Source organism: Vipera ursinii (assembly GCF_947247035.1).
Source record: "Vipera ursinii genome assembly, chromosome: 2".
Lineage (NCBI taxonomy): Eukaryota > Metazoa > Chordata > Lepidosauria > Squamata > Viperidae > Vipera > Vipera ursinii.
In genome coordinates, this window is record NC_139513.1 from 72,230,847 (window position 1) to 72,249,347 (window position 18,501).

The 18,501-nt window shown below is 41.1% G+C and overlaps 1 protein-coding gene across 1 annotated transcript; it reads left to right on the plus strand.

Annotated features, from left to right (window-relative positions):
- Positions 1 to 740: 740 nt before the first annotated feature.
- LOC310634008 (uncharacterized protein) lies at positions 741 to 1,940 on the plus strand (the record flags this gene model as incomplete). The annotated part of the gene is made up of 1 exon (XM_083352049.1): positions 741 to 1,940. One exon carries the CDS (start codon positions 741 to 743, stop codon positions 1,938 to 1,940), a length of 1,200 nt encoding a protein of 399 aa, XP_083208175.1.
- Positions 1,941 to 18,501: the final 16,561 nt, after the last annotated feature.

Below are 18,501 nucleotides of genomic sequence, written 5' to 3' on the forward strand. Positions count from 1 at the left end.
AAAAGTGGAGTGGGAGCATCTTCTCTCACACTGGAAAAGCCTGGGTAAAGAGATGGTCTTCAAAAGATGCCTATAAGGTTTCCTCTTTAGTGGCTCCTGAAAGTCAGAATGTAGAGCATTCCAGAGGGGAGATGTCACCACAGAGAAGGACCACCTGCAATAGGTACCAGATATGTAGCAGGATTATTCCTGATTATCTCAGGGAATCACTAGGACTTTTACAGGGAATAGGATCTATCTAGGGCCTGACATGTGATAACCCAAACCTTGAACTTGGCCTGATAGTCATTTGGTGGCCAGTCCAGTCACTTCAACTAAAGTTTAACATATTGATTACATGCCATCAATTCATTACCAACTCTTAGCAACTAGGTAAATTTTCTCCACAATAATCAATCCCTAATCTGGTCCTTCAGCTCATCATTATATGCTTTCAGTGGCTATGTCTTTATTACAGCATCTCTGTGGGAAACTTTTCCATTTCACTTCCATACCTGTCTTAGAATTTATCCTCTACTAATTATGATGTCACTCTGATCTATCCATGAGCTAGGACAGCACTATGGCAACTTAGTTCCTATATTCTGTACTGATAGAATTTCTTCCATCACTTTGAGGCTGCAGGACGGGCATATAGGTATTTGGTCAAATCTTGGTATGGTGAGAATGTAAAAAATCCCACTACAATGAGCCGCCACAACAAAGCTGGTAGCCCTGGTCCTGTAAAAAGTCCTATTACAATGAGCCGCTACAAGAAAGCTAGTAGCCCTGGTCCTGCAGGACACAGACCTAGTTCAAGGGCTCCTGCCTCAACCTCCAAATCAAGCCCATCACATAAGTACAAGGACTATGCTGCTGTTGTGATTGATACAGGTACTGGCTACACCAAGAGTGGCCTTGCTGGAGATGAAAAGCCAAGATCCATCCTGCCAAGTATTGTGGGGGTACCCAGGTTCAGGACAAAGGAAAGTCCATTGTATTACATTGGAAAGAACATTCCACAACGGCGTGCAGAGGTGAGCACACATTTGGTAATGACTCATGGTGTGGTCACTGATTGGGATGCTCTAGAGATGCTGTGGCACCATATATTTTACACCGAACTCAGTGTATGCCCTGAAGAGCTGGCTGTGCTGGTTACAGATGCTCCTATGTCCCCAACTACCAACCGTGAAAAGATGGCTGAGCTGCTGTTTGAGAACTTTGAAGTTCCAGCCATGTTTATTGCTCATCAGTCCCTTTTGTCCGTTTATTCATATGGACGTACTAGTGGGCTGGTGATTGGTTCTGGCTATGGAACTTCTTACACTTCTCCTGTCCATGATGGATATATCTTGCCACATGCCACCTATCGTCTGGACATAGCAGGCAATGCTCTGACAGAATATTTGGCCAAGCTTATGGGAGAATCTGGGAACCCTTTTCAAAAGGAAGAAATGGAAGTGGTGTGCCAAATCAAGGAGAAGTGCTGTTACATCCCTGAAGAGTATGAGGCTGAGCTAAATGCAGATGAGAAAAAATACCTCATGGACTACACTCTTCCTGACAGACAGGTCATTTCCATTGGCAGTGAACGCTTTCGTTGCCCAGAAGTCCTCTTCAATCCTACCATGCTGGGCTACCCAGAAGTTGGACTTCATGCCCAAGCAGTAGCCAGTGTTGAAAAATGTAAGCAAGAAAGATGGGCAGACCTGCTTTCCAATGTCCTACTTGATGGTGGCACTACCATGCTCCGTGGCTTCTCTGAAAGAATTAAGAAGGAACTACAAAACATGGAACCCGAGAGCAAAGTGGGCATCTTAGCTTCTCCCAACCGCACCTTCTCTGCCTGGCTGGGTGGCTCCATTGTAGCCTCACTCAATGCTTTCCAAAATGTGTGGATCAGTCAACAGGCCTACGATGAGAAGGGACCTTTCATTGTCCATCGCCACATTTTTTAACTGCGGCGATGAGCCAGACAGCTGAGACAGGATGAGCAGAGATGAGGGTTCAAGGGGCATCTTCTCAACAACATGCTGTTTTTGACTACACAGCTTCTGAGTCTGTCTTATCATTACTTCTAGAAATGGGTACGAACAGGGGAATAATGCTCAGAGCTATCAATTCATTTGCCTGTGACTAAGTGTAAAAGCATTGTAATTAACACACATCGGGAAGCACCGGACTACAAAAGCCTACCTCAGAAATTTGTTAAAATCCCTTTCAAATATAAGAAAACTTCAACAGACTAACATACAGTTATGTATTGATGGTTAGAGATAAAACTTTTCCATTCTAGAAGGCATTATTTTTTTACACACACAAATGTAAAGAAAGTTTCAGATGCATATCACACTTACTTTTTCTCATACAGACAGTTGAACCCAGAGGAAATAAAACTCTCACCACCCATTCCCCTTACCATCTTTTCTTTATTCATTCTGCACATTGGCTGTATAACTAAAGCTTAGCATGTCACACTGATACACTGGAACTGGAGAAAAAGAGGTGAAAATAAAGGACTATTTAAATTATGTGGCTCTTGCTTATAAATATTATAATTAGTGAATACTGTACAGTCGCTCCTAATAAATGCTGCTGCTAGATAGAGGATCTCATTCTAAGAATATGAGTCTATGGCATACACATGGAACTGCCCAGAGTCAGGCAGAATATGCTTTCAATAAATAATACCAGTAAGGGAAATTGAGATTGAAATCTAATAAAGAAGTAGCAAATAGGTGTTATCTGTGATAATGAGGGCATTCCTCCTCTATCAGCAGGTCATTGGGTTGATGCTAGACCACAGGTCTGCAACCCGCGGCTCCGGAGCCACATGCGGCTCTTTCAGCCGTCTCCTGCGGCTCCCAGTCCTCTGCCATGTGCAGTCCAAAAAAAAAAGTGGGACTAAAAAAGTTCAACCAATCAATTCAAATATGCAGGGTAGGTGCATATCTCGCCTTGGCTCCACTCTTCAGTCAAACCCTGTTCTGTGCATCCCAGTTTTTCCTTTTGTGAGGGAACCGGTTCCGAGTGGCTCTTTCACTGTTTCAGGTTGCTGACCCCTGTGCTAGACATAGCAAGAAAGTAGCTTGTCCAAAGTCTTTGTCCTACATAGCCTCCTGCTCTGAATGTAGATACCTCCTTTGTCTTCCCCCTTTAAGCAACACTACAGCTGAGATATATTTATAATTACCTCACAACTATAGAGTGTAGGAGCCTTAGTCTAGCTCTCTGGCCAAAAGTATGCTCTTAAGGTGGGGAGCAGAGAATGATGATAAGGCCTCTTCTTTCATGTCTCTGGAGCCAGTGTGCCAGGAACTTTAGAGATGGTCTTACTCCCCAAAGACCTGTGGATTCATTCTGCATCTTTTTCCCTGTCTCCATGACAATCTATGTAATTACCACTGGCGGTCTATTTGTTGCCATGGCAAATTTAAATGCATACTGATCTTTGTGTGTTACACTCTGAGTCATTGGCTAAGCTGCTAGTCACCCAGCTGGGTATGAGCATAATGTTGCTTGTTTAGCTCCATAAGAAAGGAACCAAACAGCTGGGGGTGATTAGAAAGAACTGCTTTACTGAAGGAATATTGGGAGTCTTAAGACATCTCAGGATCGTGAGCCTTAAATGAGATCATTTACTGCTGAATAAATTGTCTTCTCCCTAATATTCCCAAAATGAATTAACATTACTGGCAATTTAAACCAGCCTGTGGACTCATTCTCTGTAACCTGGGCATTTTGACCTAAAGGTGTGGGCTATTTTTGAATTAAGTGATGGCTCTATGAATGAATATGGGGGGGGGGGAAACAACTATCTAAACCTGAGTAGATCACTGCAGGCCTCAAATACACGGGGAAGAAATACAGCAGGAATGATGTGCCATGGTGGGAAGGAAAAATTATTCAAGCACAAATACACATTTATATACTTATTGTCCTATTACCTGTATAATGCCTGATATGGACTACTTCTATATAACCTAAGAAAAAATTCTATGTCCCATGAAGCAACCAATGAAAAATAACCATAGTTTTCTTAGCAATGAATGTGAGATGTTAGGGCAGTATTCTAGGTAATAATATATAGTGTAAACTGATCAACTATTTGGGCACTCTGAATGCGGAATGGGACAACTCATCACAGCCAACTTGCCATGGCTAACTTGCTGCAGGACCATGTGCTGTAGGATTCCTGTAGTTGCTTTTATTTTTGCCTCACCATTTTATCTCTTGTATCAAAGGACATCATTCTTATGACTATCAGCTTTTGTAATGCTTTGAGGAATAATAAAAGGAACGAATCCCATCTTGAAGTGTTCTGAGGAGAATTGTTCTGTGGCAATTTGGCCACAGCAAGTTGCCCGCGGCAAGTAGGCAGCAGTGAGTTAGCCACGGGGAGAATGCCTGGATGGGCATTCTGAGAAAAAGCATAGACTGGACAAAATGAATTTGTTGGTAATACTTCAGTAATATTTTTGGCCAAACACTTTCTCAGGCAGTCAAGAGAGGTGTCCGGAGGTTAGAAGAGCACAAGTCAAGCTTAAGTTCAGCTGAATCCCATCAATGCATAAGCAATAGGTCTCTATAATCACTTTAACTCTATCAATTAGACATGTTGTAAATATTGAGCCATGTCTGCCTCCTGCTGATTAATTGGAAGTTATACTTGAGGTTACAGCACAGTGCAAAGATTAATAACTGTGTATCTTGCTGTTTTCAGGCTGTATGATTAAACTCTTGATTCAAAGCTGAATCTACAGTGCTGTGCTAATTCCCCCAGGCTTACACAGCAGTTAATTACAGACAGAGGTGGTCGGCATTTAGCCTGATCATAGCTCTTGATTTGGAAGTGCAGCCCCCCTCAGCCTTGGCTGGAATGCACCCAATCCTAGCCTTTCTATTCTGGCACAGGTTTGGCTATATAGCCCCAACTATTAAGAACACTGTTGAACTGGTCAGGAGCTGGAAAACTGCATTATAAGGTTGAGAAATCTGTTTCTGCTTGTGTCCCAGGTCTTGGTTTTGCTGCAGGACTTCATAAAACTGATCTTTGCACTCAAAAAATATCATGAAGCTTCCAAATGGGTCACAACAGGAGTCTGGCCACCTTTGATCTGTACTTCAAATTCCAGATCCTGTCATACCCGATTGTATTTCCAACCACAAACCAGAAAGTTCCAGAGTTGGACAATTTACTTTAGAATTTGGATGTTAGCAGATTCCATTCCAATGGTTTCCATTCCATTTAACTCAAGACAATTCCACATATGTGTTTAATTCATCCAAATTTAAAAAGGGACGGTGTGCTATCTTGTAAGAGCAAAGGGCAGCTCATTAAAAATGACATTGTCATGCCTTTGGGTTGTTTCTGGAAATCCTTAAATGGGTATTATTTTGTACTGGTTTTTGCAACTTTCCAAAGCTCATATCTGCATCACTTTTTGAAAGGGTTTCCATGAATCTTTCTCATTATATCCAATTTCTTCCCAATAGAAGAAACCTCCAATCACTGGATTATGTTCAAAATGAGCAGGGGGTTGGACCTCCAAGGTCCCTTCCAACTCTAGTAGTAGTAGTAGTAGTAGTAGTAGTAGTAGTAAATCTTGACATTTTGCATTTTAAATAGATACTAAAATAAAACATATTTAATCCTCAATGAACATTAACAACATTTATTGTGCTTCTATTTCTATAAGGAAGAAAAATAAAGACTTCCTCACATCAGATTCAACTCTTGCTAACTACATGAATATATTCCTGTAGGGTTTTTTTGGCAAAATGATGAACTGGTTTGACACTATTCTAGGAGATGATAGATAGATAGATAGATAGATAGATAGATAGATAGATAGATAGATAGATAGATAGATAGACAGACAGACAGACAGACAGACAGACAGACAGACAGACAGACAGACAGACTTTTTAACTGTGTTGTCTACAGCCCTGGGATGTCTAGTGGTCATCCATCCAACTTCTAAAAGGTATGAATCTGCTTAATATTTCGATGGTCAATCTTTATGAAAAAGACTCATATAACTTAAATTTCCCTGGAAAATGCTCCAAATTTAATATCTCTGAAAAAAAGAAATAGTTACCATTAAAATATACTTGTGCTTTATACCTGACCCAGAGGATGACACTGTAGCATTTCTGGTCCCAAAATAATGGACCTGGCTGGACAATCTACCATTTAGACAATTTGCATAAATATCCCAGAGAGAACTGAAATCCTGTCAGAAGATGAGGTAGTATGTTCCAATGCAGAGGTTATTGTATAGGAAGTGGGCCACTAATAGGGTATCTGTGGAGAAATATGGTCTATCTTCTTGAGAAAGTCTAATATTCCCCCTCAATCAGCCCTTCAAAAAAATAAGTCTTTTCTTAAAAAAACAGAGCCTAACTCTAACTCTAACCCAGGGGTCTTCAAACTCGGCCCTTTTATGACTCATGGACTTCAACTCCCAGAATTCCTCAGCCAGCATGCCTGGCTGAGAAATTCTGGGAGTTGAAGTCCATGAGTCATAAAAGGGCCGAGTTTGAAGACCTCTGCTCTAACCCCTGGAACCTAACACTAACAGTCCAATTTCTTCTCCAGAAATGTCAGGGCTTGTACTACATGTCCCCAAAATAAGCTGCATGTATGACTTATCTGTAATCTTGGAGATTTTGCAACTGATCAATGTCCTTGCTATATCTTTCATGGTCAGTAGCAAATTAAGCTTTGTTCACATGTTACTAATCTACTGTTAACTGTATTCATGATTCACTAAAGTAACTGAACTGCCTGGCTTCATTCAGTACACTGAATCATAAGCTAACAGTATTATGACACCAACAGTATTCACACAACAGAATGAGCTGTAAACTACCCGATTCCAGTTTAGACTAGTGTATTGCACAACCCCACCCCTTCATGATCTCCAGCTATTTAGTTAATGTTCCCTGTTTGTCTCTGTAGGGATTTAAGTTTTGCAAGGATTCATTTGATTAGCCAAGATAAGAGATCATTAAAGACAATTTTCAACTCCATAGAGTGCCAGGTTCGTTATCATACCCTTCAGTCATTATAGCTGGAGACGATGAGATGTGTAATCCAATATCTCATATGGAGAAGGTTAGAGGCTTACTTTATTTATCAAATGTATATGCTGCCCAATTGCTAATGATGCTGGGCAGTGCACAACAAGCTCAGAAAACAAATAAATAAAACTTTTTAAAAGGAAAAAAAAGATAAAAGATTGGAAGAATCCATAGGTTAAAAAATAAACTGACAATGAAATAAAGTTGAGATAAGCAGCAAAAAATTGACATGGAAAATGAAAAAGGATGGGGCCCATTATCATCCTAGTTAGATTTACAAATATTACGGTACTTGTTGCTGTCCACCTTATCTTGGATGGTTGAAATACTCAGGTAAGTGTTACTTAAGATGATCTTTATGAATAGACAGGATGATAGTGTTGGAAATAAAATCCGGCCCAATTCCAAGCCAGGAGAAAGACGCAGGAGCCAATGAATTTGGGGGCAGGCTGCAGGAAAGGAAGTCTCCATTTATTTAGGAGTCAGAAGCACACTGACCTAGCAATCAGTTCTGGGAGAGCTGATCACCTGGCATGGAGAGTAGAGTGATTTTTATACCCTTTTGGACCTTTGAGGTTGAGATGCCAGGTGGGGCTATTTAATTAGTTTAGCTTCTGTATTCTAATTGTCCCTATTTGGTTTCCTGGGTGGTGGTCAGAGTCAAGGCTAGCCTTAGGGAAAGGTGGGGAATGTAAATTCTGTGTGGCTTTATGTTCTCTGGCTTAATCCTTAATCCTGTCAATTCAGACTGACTCAGTTTTCTAACTGGGTTTACTGTACTTGAGGCCATTAGCTTCTATGGATGGTTTTTCTTTGCCTTCTCTGAGGGTATGGAAATAAAGTGGGGATTCTTATGATTTTTTTTCCTATAAAAGGATAATATGTTAGACTTCTATTTCTGTTCTAAGCTCTACAACATTTTTGAAGTCTGCATTAGCACCCTGAGGTTTGTAAAGAAACAGACCAGGACTCAGTGCTACTATTTTGGTGTCAAGAAGATATTATCTCCAGAGTCAATCCCATATACTGATATTTGGGGATCTTTAGTCAATTTGTGGACTGCTTCAAAGACAGCCCTTCACCACCACCACCACCACCACCCTGTGCATACACACACAAATGAATAGCATGATCTTACTTGGAAATTGCTGAAACTGCAGAACTGTTGTGAGATTTCTGGTGAGATAATGACGCAGGAGGCTGAATGAACATGAGCAACATCTGATCATTTAAAAATTTATTCCATAGACATTTGGTAGTTTTTGTAATTGAAGTACACAGCAGCAGTAAGTATCAAGCTAAGTTCACTGCAGAAATGCAGTATGCTGATAACAAAGAATGTAAACTAAAGGTAGAACTCCAAGCATCTTATCTCACAAAACTTATTTTAGCTTTCCCAACTACAATTGCAGGCAGCAGCCAGTTACTAAAGCCTAGAGCAGGGGTAGGCAACCTCGGCTCTTTTATGACTCATGGACTTCAACTCCCAGAATTCCTGAGTCAGCTATGCTGACTGAGGAATTCTGGGATTTGAAGTCCATGAGTCATAAAAGAGCCGAGGTTGCCTACCCCTGGCCTAGAGTATTCACTGTAGGAGGGTGGAAGAATAATTAAGAACCTAATGAGTAGGAAGATGATTGTTCTTGTTATTCTTCTTCTTATTTATTTAACATTTATTTAACATTTAAATAATAACCACAAGAGGTGGTTATCATTGTCTAGGAGTAGAGCCAGAGACTGGAGTAGTAGAAGATTATAAAGAGGGAAGAAGCCTTGCCAATTTTTTTTTCCTCCAGCAAGACTCCTTTTTAAAACAATGGTTCAGTTACCCCATATGAACTTACTTACCCCAAGATACACTGTGTAACCTATAGTGAAGTCATTTCATGACTGATCATTAGGGATTTCCTATATGAGCCAGTTGAAACTGGAGTAAACCTAGCCAAAGAATTTGCCGTCGTGAATCAGCAATCTTATGTATTGACAACAAATGGCTCTCCCCTAGGGATGAACTGGATTATGAAGTGCAAGGAGAGGAGACTGAGGATGTAAATGACCCTACAACTCCAAGCTTAACTAATTAATTCCAATTAGAATTGGAAATGCTAATGCATCATTAAGATTAGGTTTGCTAATGTTAACAGACATATTTAGCAAACAACAGAATCTAAATAGACTACAGGTAATCCTCGACTTACAACAGTTCATTTAGTGACTATTTAAAGTTACAACAGTACTGTAAAGAGTGACATGACTGTTTTTCAGAGTTACGACCTTTGCAGCATCCCCACGATTATGTGATCAAAATTCAGAGGATTGGCAACTGGTTCATATTTATGACCGTTGCTGTGTCCCAGGATCATGCGATCCACCTTTTGTGACCCTCTGACAAGCAGAGTCAATGGGGTATCCAGATTCATTTAACAACCCGGTTAGTAACCTATCAACTGCAGTGATTCACTTAACCATGGTAGCAAGAAATGTCATAAAATGGGAACAAAACTCACTTAATAAAAGTCTCATTTAACAACAGAAATTTTGGGCTCAGTTGTGGTTGTCAGTCAAGGATACCTGGGCACAAGACATCTCCATGATGAAATCCTTTTTAGCAGAGTGTAAATATCTACTACAAACATTGACACTGATACTTAAAACAATAAATGGAAAAGAACATAAGCTGGAAAATACCCCAGTGGAGTATTCACTGGCTATTGTAGGCCAAATTCTCCATCTTCAAGGAGATGAGATAGAAATAACTGGGAAACAAAAAACAAAAACACACAAGGGAAGCATTAAACAAAGAAAGAAGGCTAATAAAAAGAGAAATCAAGTGAAGAAAAGTAAAAATGTCAACAACCTGGAGCCTCACAGATCAACAAGGACATTCAAGGTAAGTAACACATCATGGAAACTGAATGCAAAAAGGGAAAATGAGAAAAGTCTCTATTTCAGGAGAAAAAAGTGCAAATTCAAGGAGAATAATGAGGAGAAAGTATCACAAAACAAATCGAATACAAAGCTGTGGGAACAAATGAGCAAGACCCATCCAATTAGAAGTACACAGTAAATGTATAGACCCTAACAGGCTTTATATACAAGCTGTTTCCATCTAAGCCACCTCTTTTAAGAGCTATCCACTGAGAGCAAACAAAATACTTGGTATTTGCAAGACCTTTATTAACTACCTTAAACATAGTGGTTTGTAGACTCAATATGATCAAAAATATACTTTGTACATCTGATGCAATATTTAAATGCAATTGACCAATCAACAAAAGACATAGTTGAATATTTATTTTAAATAATGCGTGCTAGTCCTTGGTGATTTCTGAGTTTTGTTGTTTTCTTGCTGGCATTTCATTGCCGGAACTAAGTAACATTATCAGATAACATCATAAGCACTGTTGGGTAATGAAACATAGGCAAGCAAGCACCCAAGCTCCAAAGCACCAAGGATTCCACAGTTCAAGATTAAGCTGCATATAAACTGTTCCACTGGAGATATCTGTCCCTACAGGGGCACTGCTGGCATCCCAATTGCTAAATGGCAGGGAGACCATCCATGTCAGAGCTTGTACAAAGTAAAGTTTGTTCTACAAAGGGAAAGCAACAATACCCGGAAGAGACTGAACAACACTTTTCTAGACAACTAATAATTAGGCCTATGCCTTGTAGGATCAATGTTCAAGTTATCAACCTTTATCCAACCCTGTACTATGTGTTATATAGTGTCAATATGTATCTTATGTCATTGCTCATGGAAATTAGTATTGAAAGCTTTAAGCACATTTGTGATGCAATTAGGAAAGCTCAACAGATCTAGTATCTGTCTTATATAGACAAGTATAATCCATTGTATCTGATTGGAATAAGGAATGGTGGACTAAGTTCTGTCATAAAAGAAATTGCTTTCAGAAAGCATATTAATGCTGTTTAAATATGTAGAAAAGAAGCAAGCCCTGCACATTAGTTTATTTTATTTTATTTTTATTTTTATTACATTTATATCCCGCCCTTCTCCGAAGACTCAGGGCGGCTTACAAGCTTAGCAGTAGCCTTCATTCTATGTATATGCCTGCTTATTAGGGCTTTCACACACACCCCAAGCGGCATTATTACAAAGTCAGCTTAATTGCCCCCAACAATCTGGGTCCTCGTTTTACCTACCTCGGAAGGATGGAAGGCTGAGTCAACCTTGAGCCTGGTGGGACTCGAACCTGCACTAATGGCAGGCAGCTGGTGTTACTTAAGAAGGCATCAGCCCACTGCTCCACCAAGGCTCTAGTTGAGGTTGTGATTAGTTATGGCTGTAACCCAAGTATTCTGGAGGCTGCTGAACCACCAAGTGTAATTAATAATGGAGGCTGCACTCATTCTGCACACTCAGGAACCGTGAAGGATCTACCAAAGTGGTGTTTGTATGCAGGGAGTTCAGCTCATGGTTGATCACCATCAATCCATGCTTATAAGTCAATGCATGATAACTAATATACAGTAGTGTTTTCCAAGTTTGAAATCATTCCGATAATCTAGAAAGACTGTGAGGAAATTCACATGACCTTTCTCCAAGTTATTTGAGATGCAAACATCTCAGCCATACTGCCAAAATAAAAACAAAGCCCCAGCAAGCTCTGAAGTTCCAGGCAAGTTCTGTCAGTGGAAGTTCAAACTAGGGACCTTTGGGCACTAAGTCCTCCTCAAAAACAGGTCTGCTGTCCTGCTGCCTTCCCATTTACCTGCTCAGGACTTGTTTGTTTGCTTCCAGCATCCAAGAAATACAAGACTGTTTCTCTTCCTATGTAATTGTGCCACAGCTACTGTCAAACCAAATAAACCATGCTGATGATAACCCAAAGGGCAGGTGCTAGAGAAGTGAGGATAGGGTAAATTTCATAAGTCCAACAAAATAAGCAGATTCAAGTGGGCAAGCATGGTAATTTCAAATGAGAAAATCATGACAGTCTTAGGCATCCAGTGCTGGGAAAGAACATATCATTGAAAGGTAACTGCTGATGACCTTTCCACATTGCTCATCAACTTAATCTGTTTTAACATAGTACTTCTCACAGATTAGCTGATATCCCACAACTTTAGAAGTATCTGAACTTGATTGGATATTACAGGGAAAATGTATGCAAGATCTTTCTGGCTTAAAAAGAAGGAATTCTCTATAGGCTGTGATTTGGGGCAAGGAGGGAGGGTGTTTAATACTTTCACTTTGAAAGATAGATGTTTTTCTTTTCTCTCATTGGTGAAAATGCACCATTGGGAAGCGGCAGCATGTGGAATATAATTAGCCCCTATTTGCTTGCTATTCTTCGCTACTCCCAAACAGAATGGTGAGAAGAAGGAACTATCAGAGAACTTCCAGAACTCAGACTCCAGTTTGCAAAAGTCCTTTATAACTGGATCATAACTGAAGCAGTTAGCCCTGCTGAATGAATTTCAAATGTTGTTCTTGCTGTTCAGTATTATGAGGAGGTAGAACTTTTACCTCACTGAAAGGACATTATACAAAAATCTCAGGTTTACATGAATGAAGGCAATTATATGTGTCCTGAGATAATGTTGCAGGATCCAATCTGAGTCAGTCGCTGGGATCACAGGTCTGATCTTCCAAGCTTTTGGACTCATGGTGGAGCCCAACTTCAGGAAACTTCTCAGTCTCCAGGATATGTGCACTGGGCTTTTCTATGTGTAGTATTTATGTGCTGCATGGTTGTATGCAACTTTTAGCTGTTGATTGGGGTGTTTATGGCCAGTTATTAAGTTGTTGATTGTTGTTTCCTTGTGCTGCTTTGATCTCAGTTCCTAAGTACAGTACCTGGTAAGCTGATGGTAAACCAGCACTCCTGTTGACTGTCAGAGTCCTTACCAGCCCTGGTCCCACAGATGACAAATGATGGTTGATGAGGTAGCTGGCTAAGCAGAAACGGTCTGACCAGTGTTTAATGACACAAAGTAATGGCAAACAACAGCATATAAAGTCAGCGCTGGGAGTCAATTGCTCCCAGTGCCTTACATACAGTCAATCCCCTTGGCTCCACCCCCCAGCCAGCCAGCCAGCATCCGGCGGCCATCCTTAAAAACAGCAACACCAGCCTCTGCCTCCCTCCTCCAGCTGGCTGTGCAATCCCCTGCATCCTTTTAATCTGCTGTGTGCCAGCATTGCGACCACCCGGCTGTCTAGTGGCATGGCAAAACAGGTAGGATCACTCTCGTCGCTTCTCTGAGTGCCACTCTGAACGCTTGCTACTGCTAACAGGGCTCCAGCTGGTCAGCAACCAGGATTCAGGGACCCTCTGGCTGTTTCAGTGGCGGCAGTGGCAGTTTAGCATGGTGCCAGGAGCCTCAGCTGTTCGGCAGTCAAAAAGAGGGATAGCGCAGTCCTGGGAGCGTCAGCTGTTCGGCGGTCAAATCGAAGGATTCCCTGGGTGTTCGGCAGTGATGTCAGCAGCCACGGGCTCCCTTGGCTGTCTCCCTCCCCCCTCCCTGAAGTGGCAAGCCCACGGGGCTTGACATTGACTGACAGGTATCTTGTTTCCCAGGCTTCAATAATTTCTCTGGCTATTTTTGTCCCTGCTCAGCCAACAATCTTACCATGTTTCCCCAAAAATAAGACCCTGCCTTTTTTTTGCCTCCAAAAGAGGCACTAGTTTTATTTTCAGAGGATCTTTGTACTGCATGATTTAATGCTACACAGAGAATAGCCCAGTGTACATAAAGCTCCTTGTGATTTATCTAACAGCCTGTTTTTAATTCCTTACATTTGGCACCCAACCAGCAAGCAATCCAGAGAAACATATGCAAGGGATAAAAGATGTCATTCCTTTTGCTTACTAAGCAAATCTTGAACTGACAGCATTGCACAATATTGATGTGGTCAAGATAATTCAGAAGCAGCATTTTTGTCACCAGTTTTTGTCTTCATTTTTCTTTTCTTTACTTTCTGCAGGTAGGGATATGATATCAATATTGCCTTCCACTTCCAGCAGACTCATTAGTTTCAAGGGCAGATTATTTTAATGACCTGGGATTTCTCTGTCCACCTCTCCCAGATACAGGTGATTCCAGAAGTTAACAAGCAACTCAGCACTGACATTTCTTCACCCAGAGGTTGTGGTTTGCTCCTTAAGTACAACATAACTTTCCTAGGCTGTAGCATAAATTCAGCAAGGGTAATTTGATTAAGTTGCATCACATGCTGTAGGATAGGCTTCTCTGAGCTAGTGCCCTGCAGATGTGTTAGTTTTTAATAAATTCCAGCCAGCCAGCATGTTCTACACTGTCTGAGTTTTATGAGACTTGAAGTGCAATATGTCTGGGAGGAAAACATTGAACAGTACAGAAGACTGCTCTAAGGAAAAACGGGGAAATCTGACTTTTCAGGAGCAGGAATTTGTTCTTCAGCATGGTTCCCAAGAATTACCTACGGTATCGGGCCACTGAGTACATTTCAAACAGTGAAGAACATGACCGCTTTTGAAATAAAAGGCTGAACTAGATAGGCTGTTATACTTGTCCAGCAAGGGCCTTATAGTATATTCTTAAATGACCGTGAAAATAAACTCTTATAAAATCTGTGAACATGAGGTTCTGATGAAGATTAACTTTGGTTTTATTCTGTTTCATACAACCAGTGCTATCTAAAACGTTTGAAAGATTTCTAGCTGGGATATTTTCCCCTTCAGGTTTCTCCCTCTCCCAACTCTTCCCAAGCAAAGGCAATCTCATGAAACTCCGGGGGTGGGGTGGGGTGGGGTGGAGTAGGGTGGATCTCCTGCAAAGACTAAGGAAGGCTCAAGAACTCACAAGCTAAGGTTCATTACAGGAAATGGTACAGTGGCATTTCTACAGGAGAGCCTCCCAGCTGGAAGATAAGTCATTGCTGCACACACAGACCCAAAAGTACAGGCTCATGAGAATTCAGAGATAGCAGACAGCTCATTTGCAGGAAAGGACTTTTTGGGGAGAACTTGCTTGCAAGTAGTCCTTTTGGCCAGTTAGTTTCTACAGACTTGTTGAACTGTGACAAATGCAGGATAAGATAACCTTTATTATCACTTTCTCTGTGTACTGGCCCATGTTAAAAATGAAATTCTGATGCTCGCTCACAAAAAAAGTGTGTGTGTGTGTGTGTGTGTGTATACATATACATACACACACATATACATGTGCTGTACATATACATATACATGTGTGTGTGTGTGTGTGTGTGTACACACACTGTATACGTATGTACATATATATTAATTCCAGTGCATTTTGAATACATAGCAGAAAAAAGATTTTTGAGAGTTAACAAGGTTGGTACTACATGGCAGTGGTTCTCAACCTGGGGTCCACGGACCTCTGGGAGGCCACGATATCATCACAGCGGGTCCACAAAGACTTGAAGAAATGTTATTATTTAAGTCTTGAGTTAAATCTTTGGGGTCCGTGTCCATGGTCCATGGCCACAAAAGGTATTTAAAGGGGGTCCAAAGTTATTACACAATCTACTTCTGCTTCGGATACCACAAAGCCTCTTCCCAGAAGGTAACAAAGAAAAGTGGTCATGGAGAGGATGTATAGCCTCCCAGACAGTACTGTGAACCCTGGTCAAGCAGAGCTTATATGCCATGTCCTGGATAGAAGAAAGTGAACTTCCAATAACAGAAGAAGAAAAGTTTTCAGTTTACAGCATGCCGGTGCTTAACTACCCCTGGCAACAATCTAGACCAGAGTTCCCTGACCTTTCCAACTTTGCAGACTGGCCAGGGTGGGGGAGAGAAGGGATGATTCCACATGCATGGCCAGCAAGCGAACACCTGCACACCCTCTGCTCATGCAAATGGAGCACGTATGCACATGCTCATCCACTGCTCACACAAGTGGGGACGTGCACATGCGCGCGCCCTCACCCATATCCACAGCCCAGTTGCAAACAGTTCACGGCTGCGTCCCAGAGGTCGGGGAGCCCCTGATTTAGATGGTTTAGGGTTACCATAATTGGCCTGCAAAAATCCAGATGACCACAAACTCTCTATAAAGAATTAGAGTTTCTGCATCTCTTTGCTGCCTTTCAGAATTAAATTGAATTGTTGCCACCTCAGATATGGTAGCCCTACTATGACATGACCAGTTTCAGCGCCTAGCTTTTTCCAGTCCTGACACTTCAGATGTCTCTGAAAACACTGCATGGAATATAGTCATCTCTTGGACTTACTGATTCCTAGTTGAGATACTTTATGGATAGTTTGTTGTGCTAGTCAGCGTGAATTTTGTAGAATGAAAGCCAGATGAAACAAGGCATCCCACTATTACCTCACTCTCTGCATGAACTTTTAAGGAGATACATGAAATTATTAACATGAAGTTATTTCATTTGAATACTCAACTTTTCTGCGTGTTTCTTACTGTTGTTACTGGGATAACAACAAATTGCCTAATTTGATTGAAGGATCAAATTACATATAGAGTACCACAATGTTAGAGTACAAATACTTATTTTGCCTCTGGAATTTCACACAATCATAAGTCAAGTAAACTTTTTTATGAATCTTCTTGTGAGGCACATGTATGTGTTTGTTGATGTGTATGTGTTTGTGTATGTAACAGAAGTAAGCAACCATTGTCACTTGCAGCTTTCTTACCACCCCTGCAGCCTACGAAGTTCTAAGCAGTTAAATTACTTGTGTTTCCCTGAAAATAAGACCAGGTCTTTTTTTTTTTTTGCCTCCCTCCAAGAGGCACCAGATCTTACTTTCAGGGGATGACTTACTCACCTTGTTATGTACTGGGCTCATTAGTAATATCACGTGGGTTGCTGGAGCAGCTAAAGGCTCTCCAGCAACCCAGACTACAAGTCTCCAGCGCTATAATTGGCTATCCCTAGGCAGCAATGGTTGCTTCATACCTATTGGCTGCTGCCTAGAGGCTAGACTATATATTGCGGCTAGTTGCAGCCATTTGCCAGTACAGATTCTGCACGAAATAAAATATGAGTTTCCCTGTACTCAGTTACCTCGTCTTCATTCCTGCGCCAAAGAACTCTCTATTTAACACACCTCCAGCACTAACAGCCCCGCCCAGCAAGTCCATTTCTTCTTGGGCCGAAGGAGCAGCTTCATTCTGCAGCTAGATTCAGTCCTGCATTTTGCAGTCAAGTCTTTCTGGAAGGCCTATGCAGCTGAGTATCGAGCTATGGATTCAATTCATAGCTCGCTCCTCGGCTGCAGAGGTCTTCCAGAACTGAGCTATTGATTGAATCTATAGCTCAGTTCTCAGCTGCAGAGGTCTTCAGGAAAGGCCTGTGACTGAGAAATGCAGGCCTGGCTGCAGAAGATGCTGCCGAAGAAGTGGGCCAGTGAGGGGAGGCCTGGCTGCAAAGTTAGTGGGTGTGTAACACATAGGGCAGACCCACACCCCCACCCCAGCTTGATTTTTAGGTGTGTGCCCCACCCCAAAACTAGGGCTTATATTCAGGGTAGGCCTTACTTTTGGGGAAATGGTATGTAACGAACTGCCAAACTATAATAGCCCCATTTCCAACTTTGCCAGCACAAATAAGCAAGAAAGGAGGTGCATTATGCCACTGCTGGCTATTCAAGCTTTAAAAATGATTCAAAAGAGGTATGAAGACCACGTAACATGGACTTTGTAGTACCAACACCATGGACTTTGTAGTATTCTACTTGCAGACTAACATAGTTACTTTGTATTTTAATTTGAATTATTTTCCACTCTTTTACCAAACCATCACAGACTGGAATATGGATTGATTTGACAACTTCTAATATTCCTAAACTTCAAGATTAAAAAATTGTCTTGGCTCTCCAGATCAAAATGTTTCCTAATAAGAGAGAGAGCTTGTTAGTGTTAATTGGGATCTGATTCATCTCTTCCAAACAATCTATTCATTAACATCTTAAATTGTATGCCCTTGCTCTTGTCAGATCACATTTAAATGGGCATGTATGTTGTTACATGTAATATGTGTAACTCCATGCAACTGATTTTCTGTGAAATGAAGGGGTTGTTTTTGTCCTGTCCAATCAACTTTTCTTTTGTATTCTCCTTTGAAGCCTTAATTATAAAAGAGAGTGAAAGCTGAGGATCAAGGTTCCCTCTTTGAACAAGAGGAATCCTTTTTAATCTGAATGTTGTGAATAAATCATAATAAAATGATCTTCCTACCTCAGTCTGTTTCATTGGAAATATATGCATGCCTAGAGCTGTATTTGGCCCTCAGATGTTTCAGATATTTTGTGAAAGCAACATTTTTTGTTCTTTATTAAAAAAAGGGATATCATATGTCTGTGACAAAAATCCAGTCACTAATGGCATCAAAGAAGTTGTTTGTAGATCAGATTGTTTGTAGATCATTCAAAGGCCTAATTCCACAAAAGCGTGGAAACAAGATAGTGTTGCTTTAGGAATCTACCAACAGAG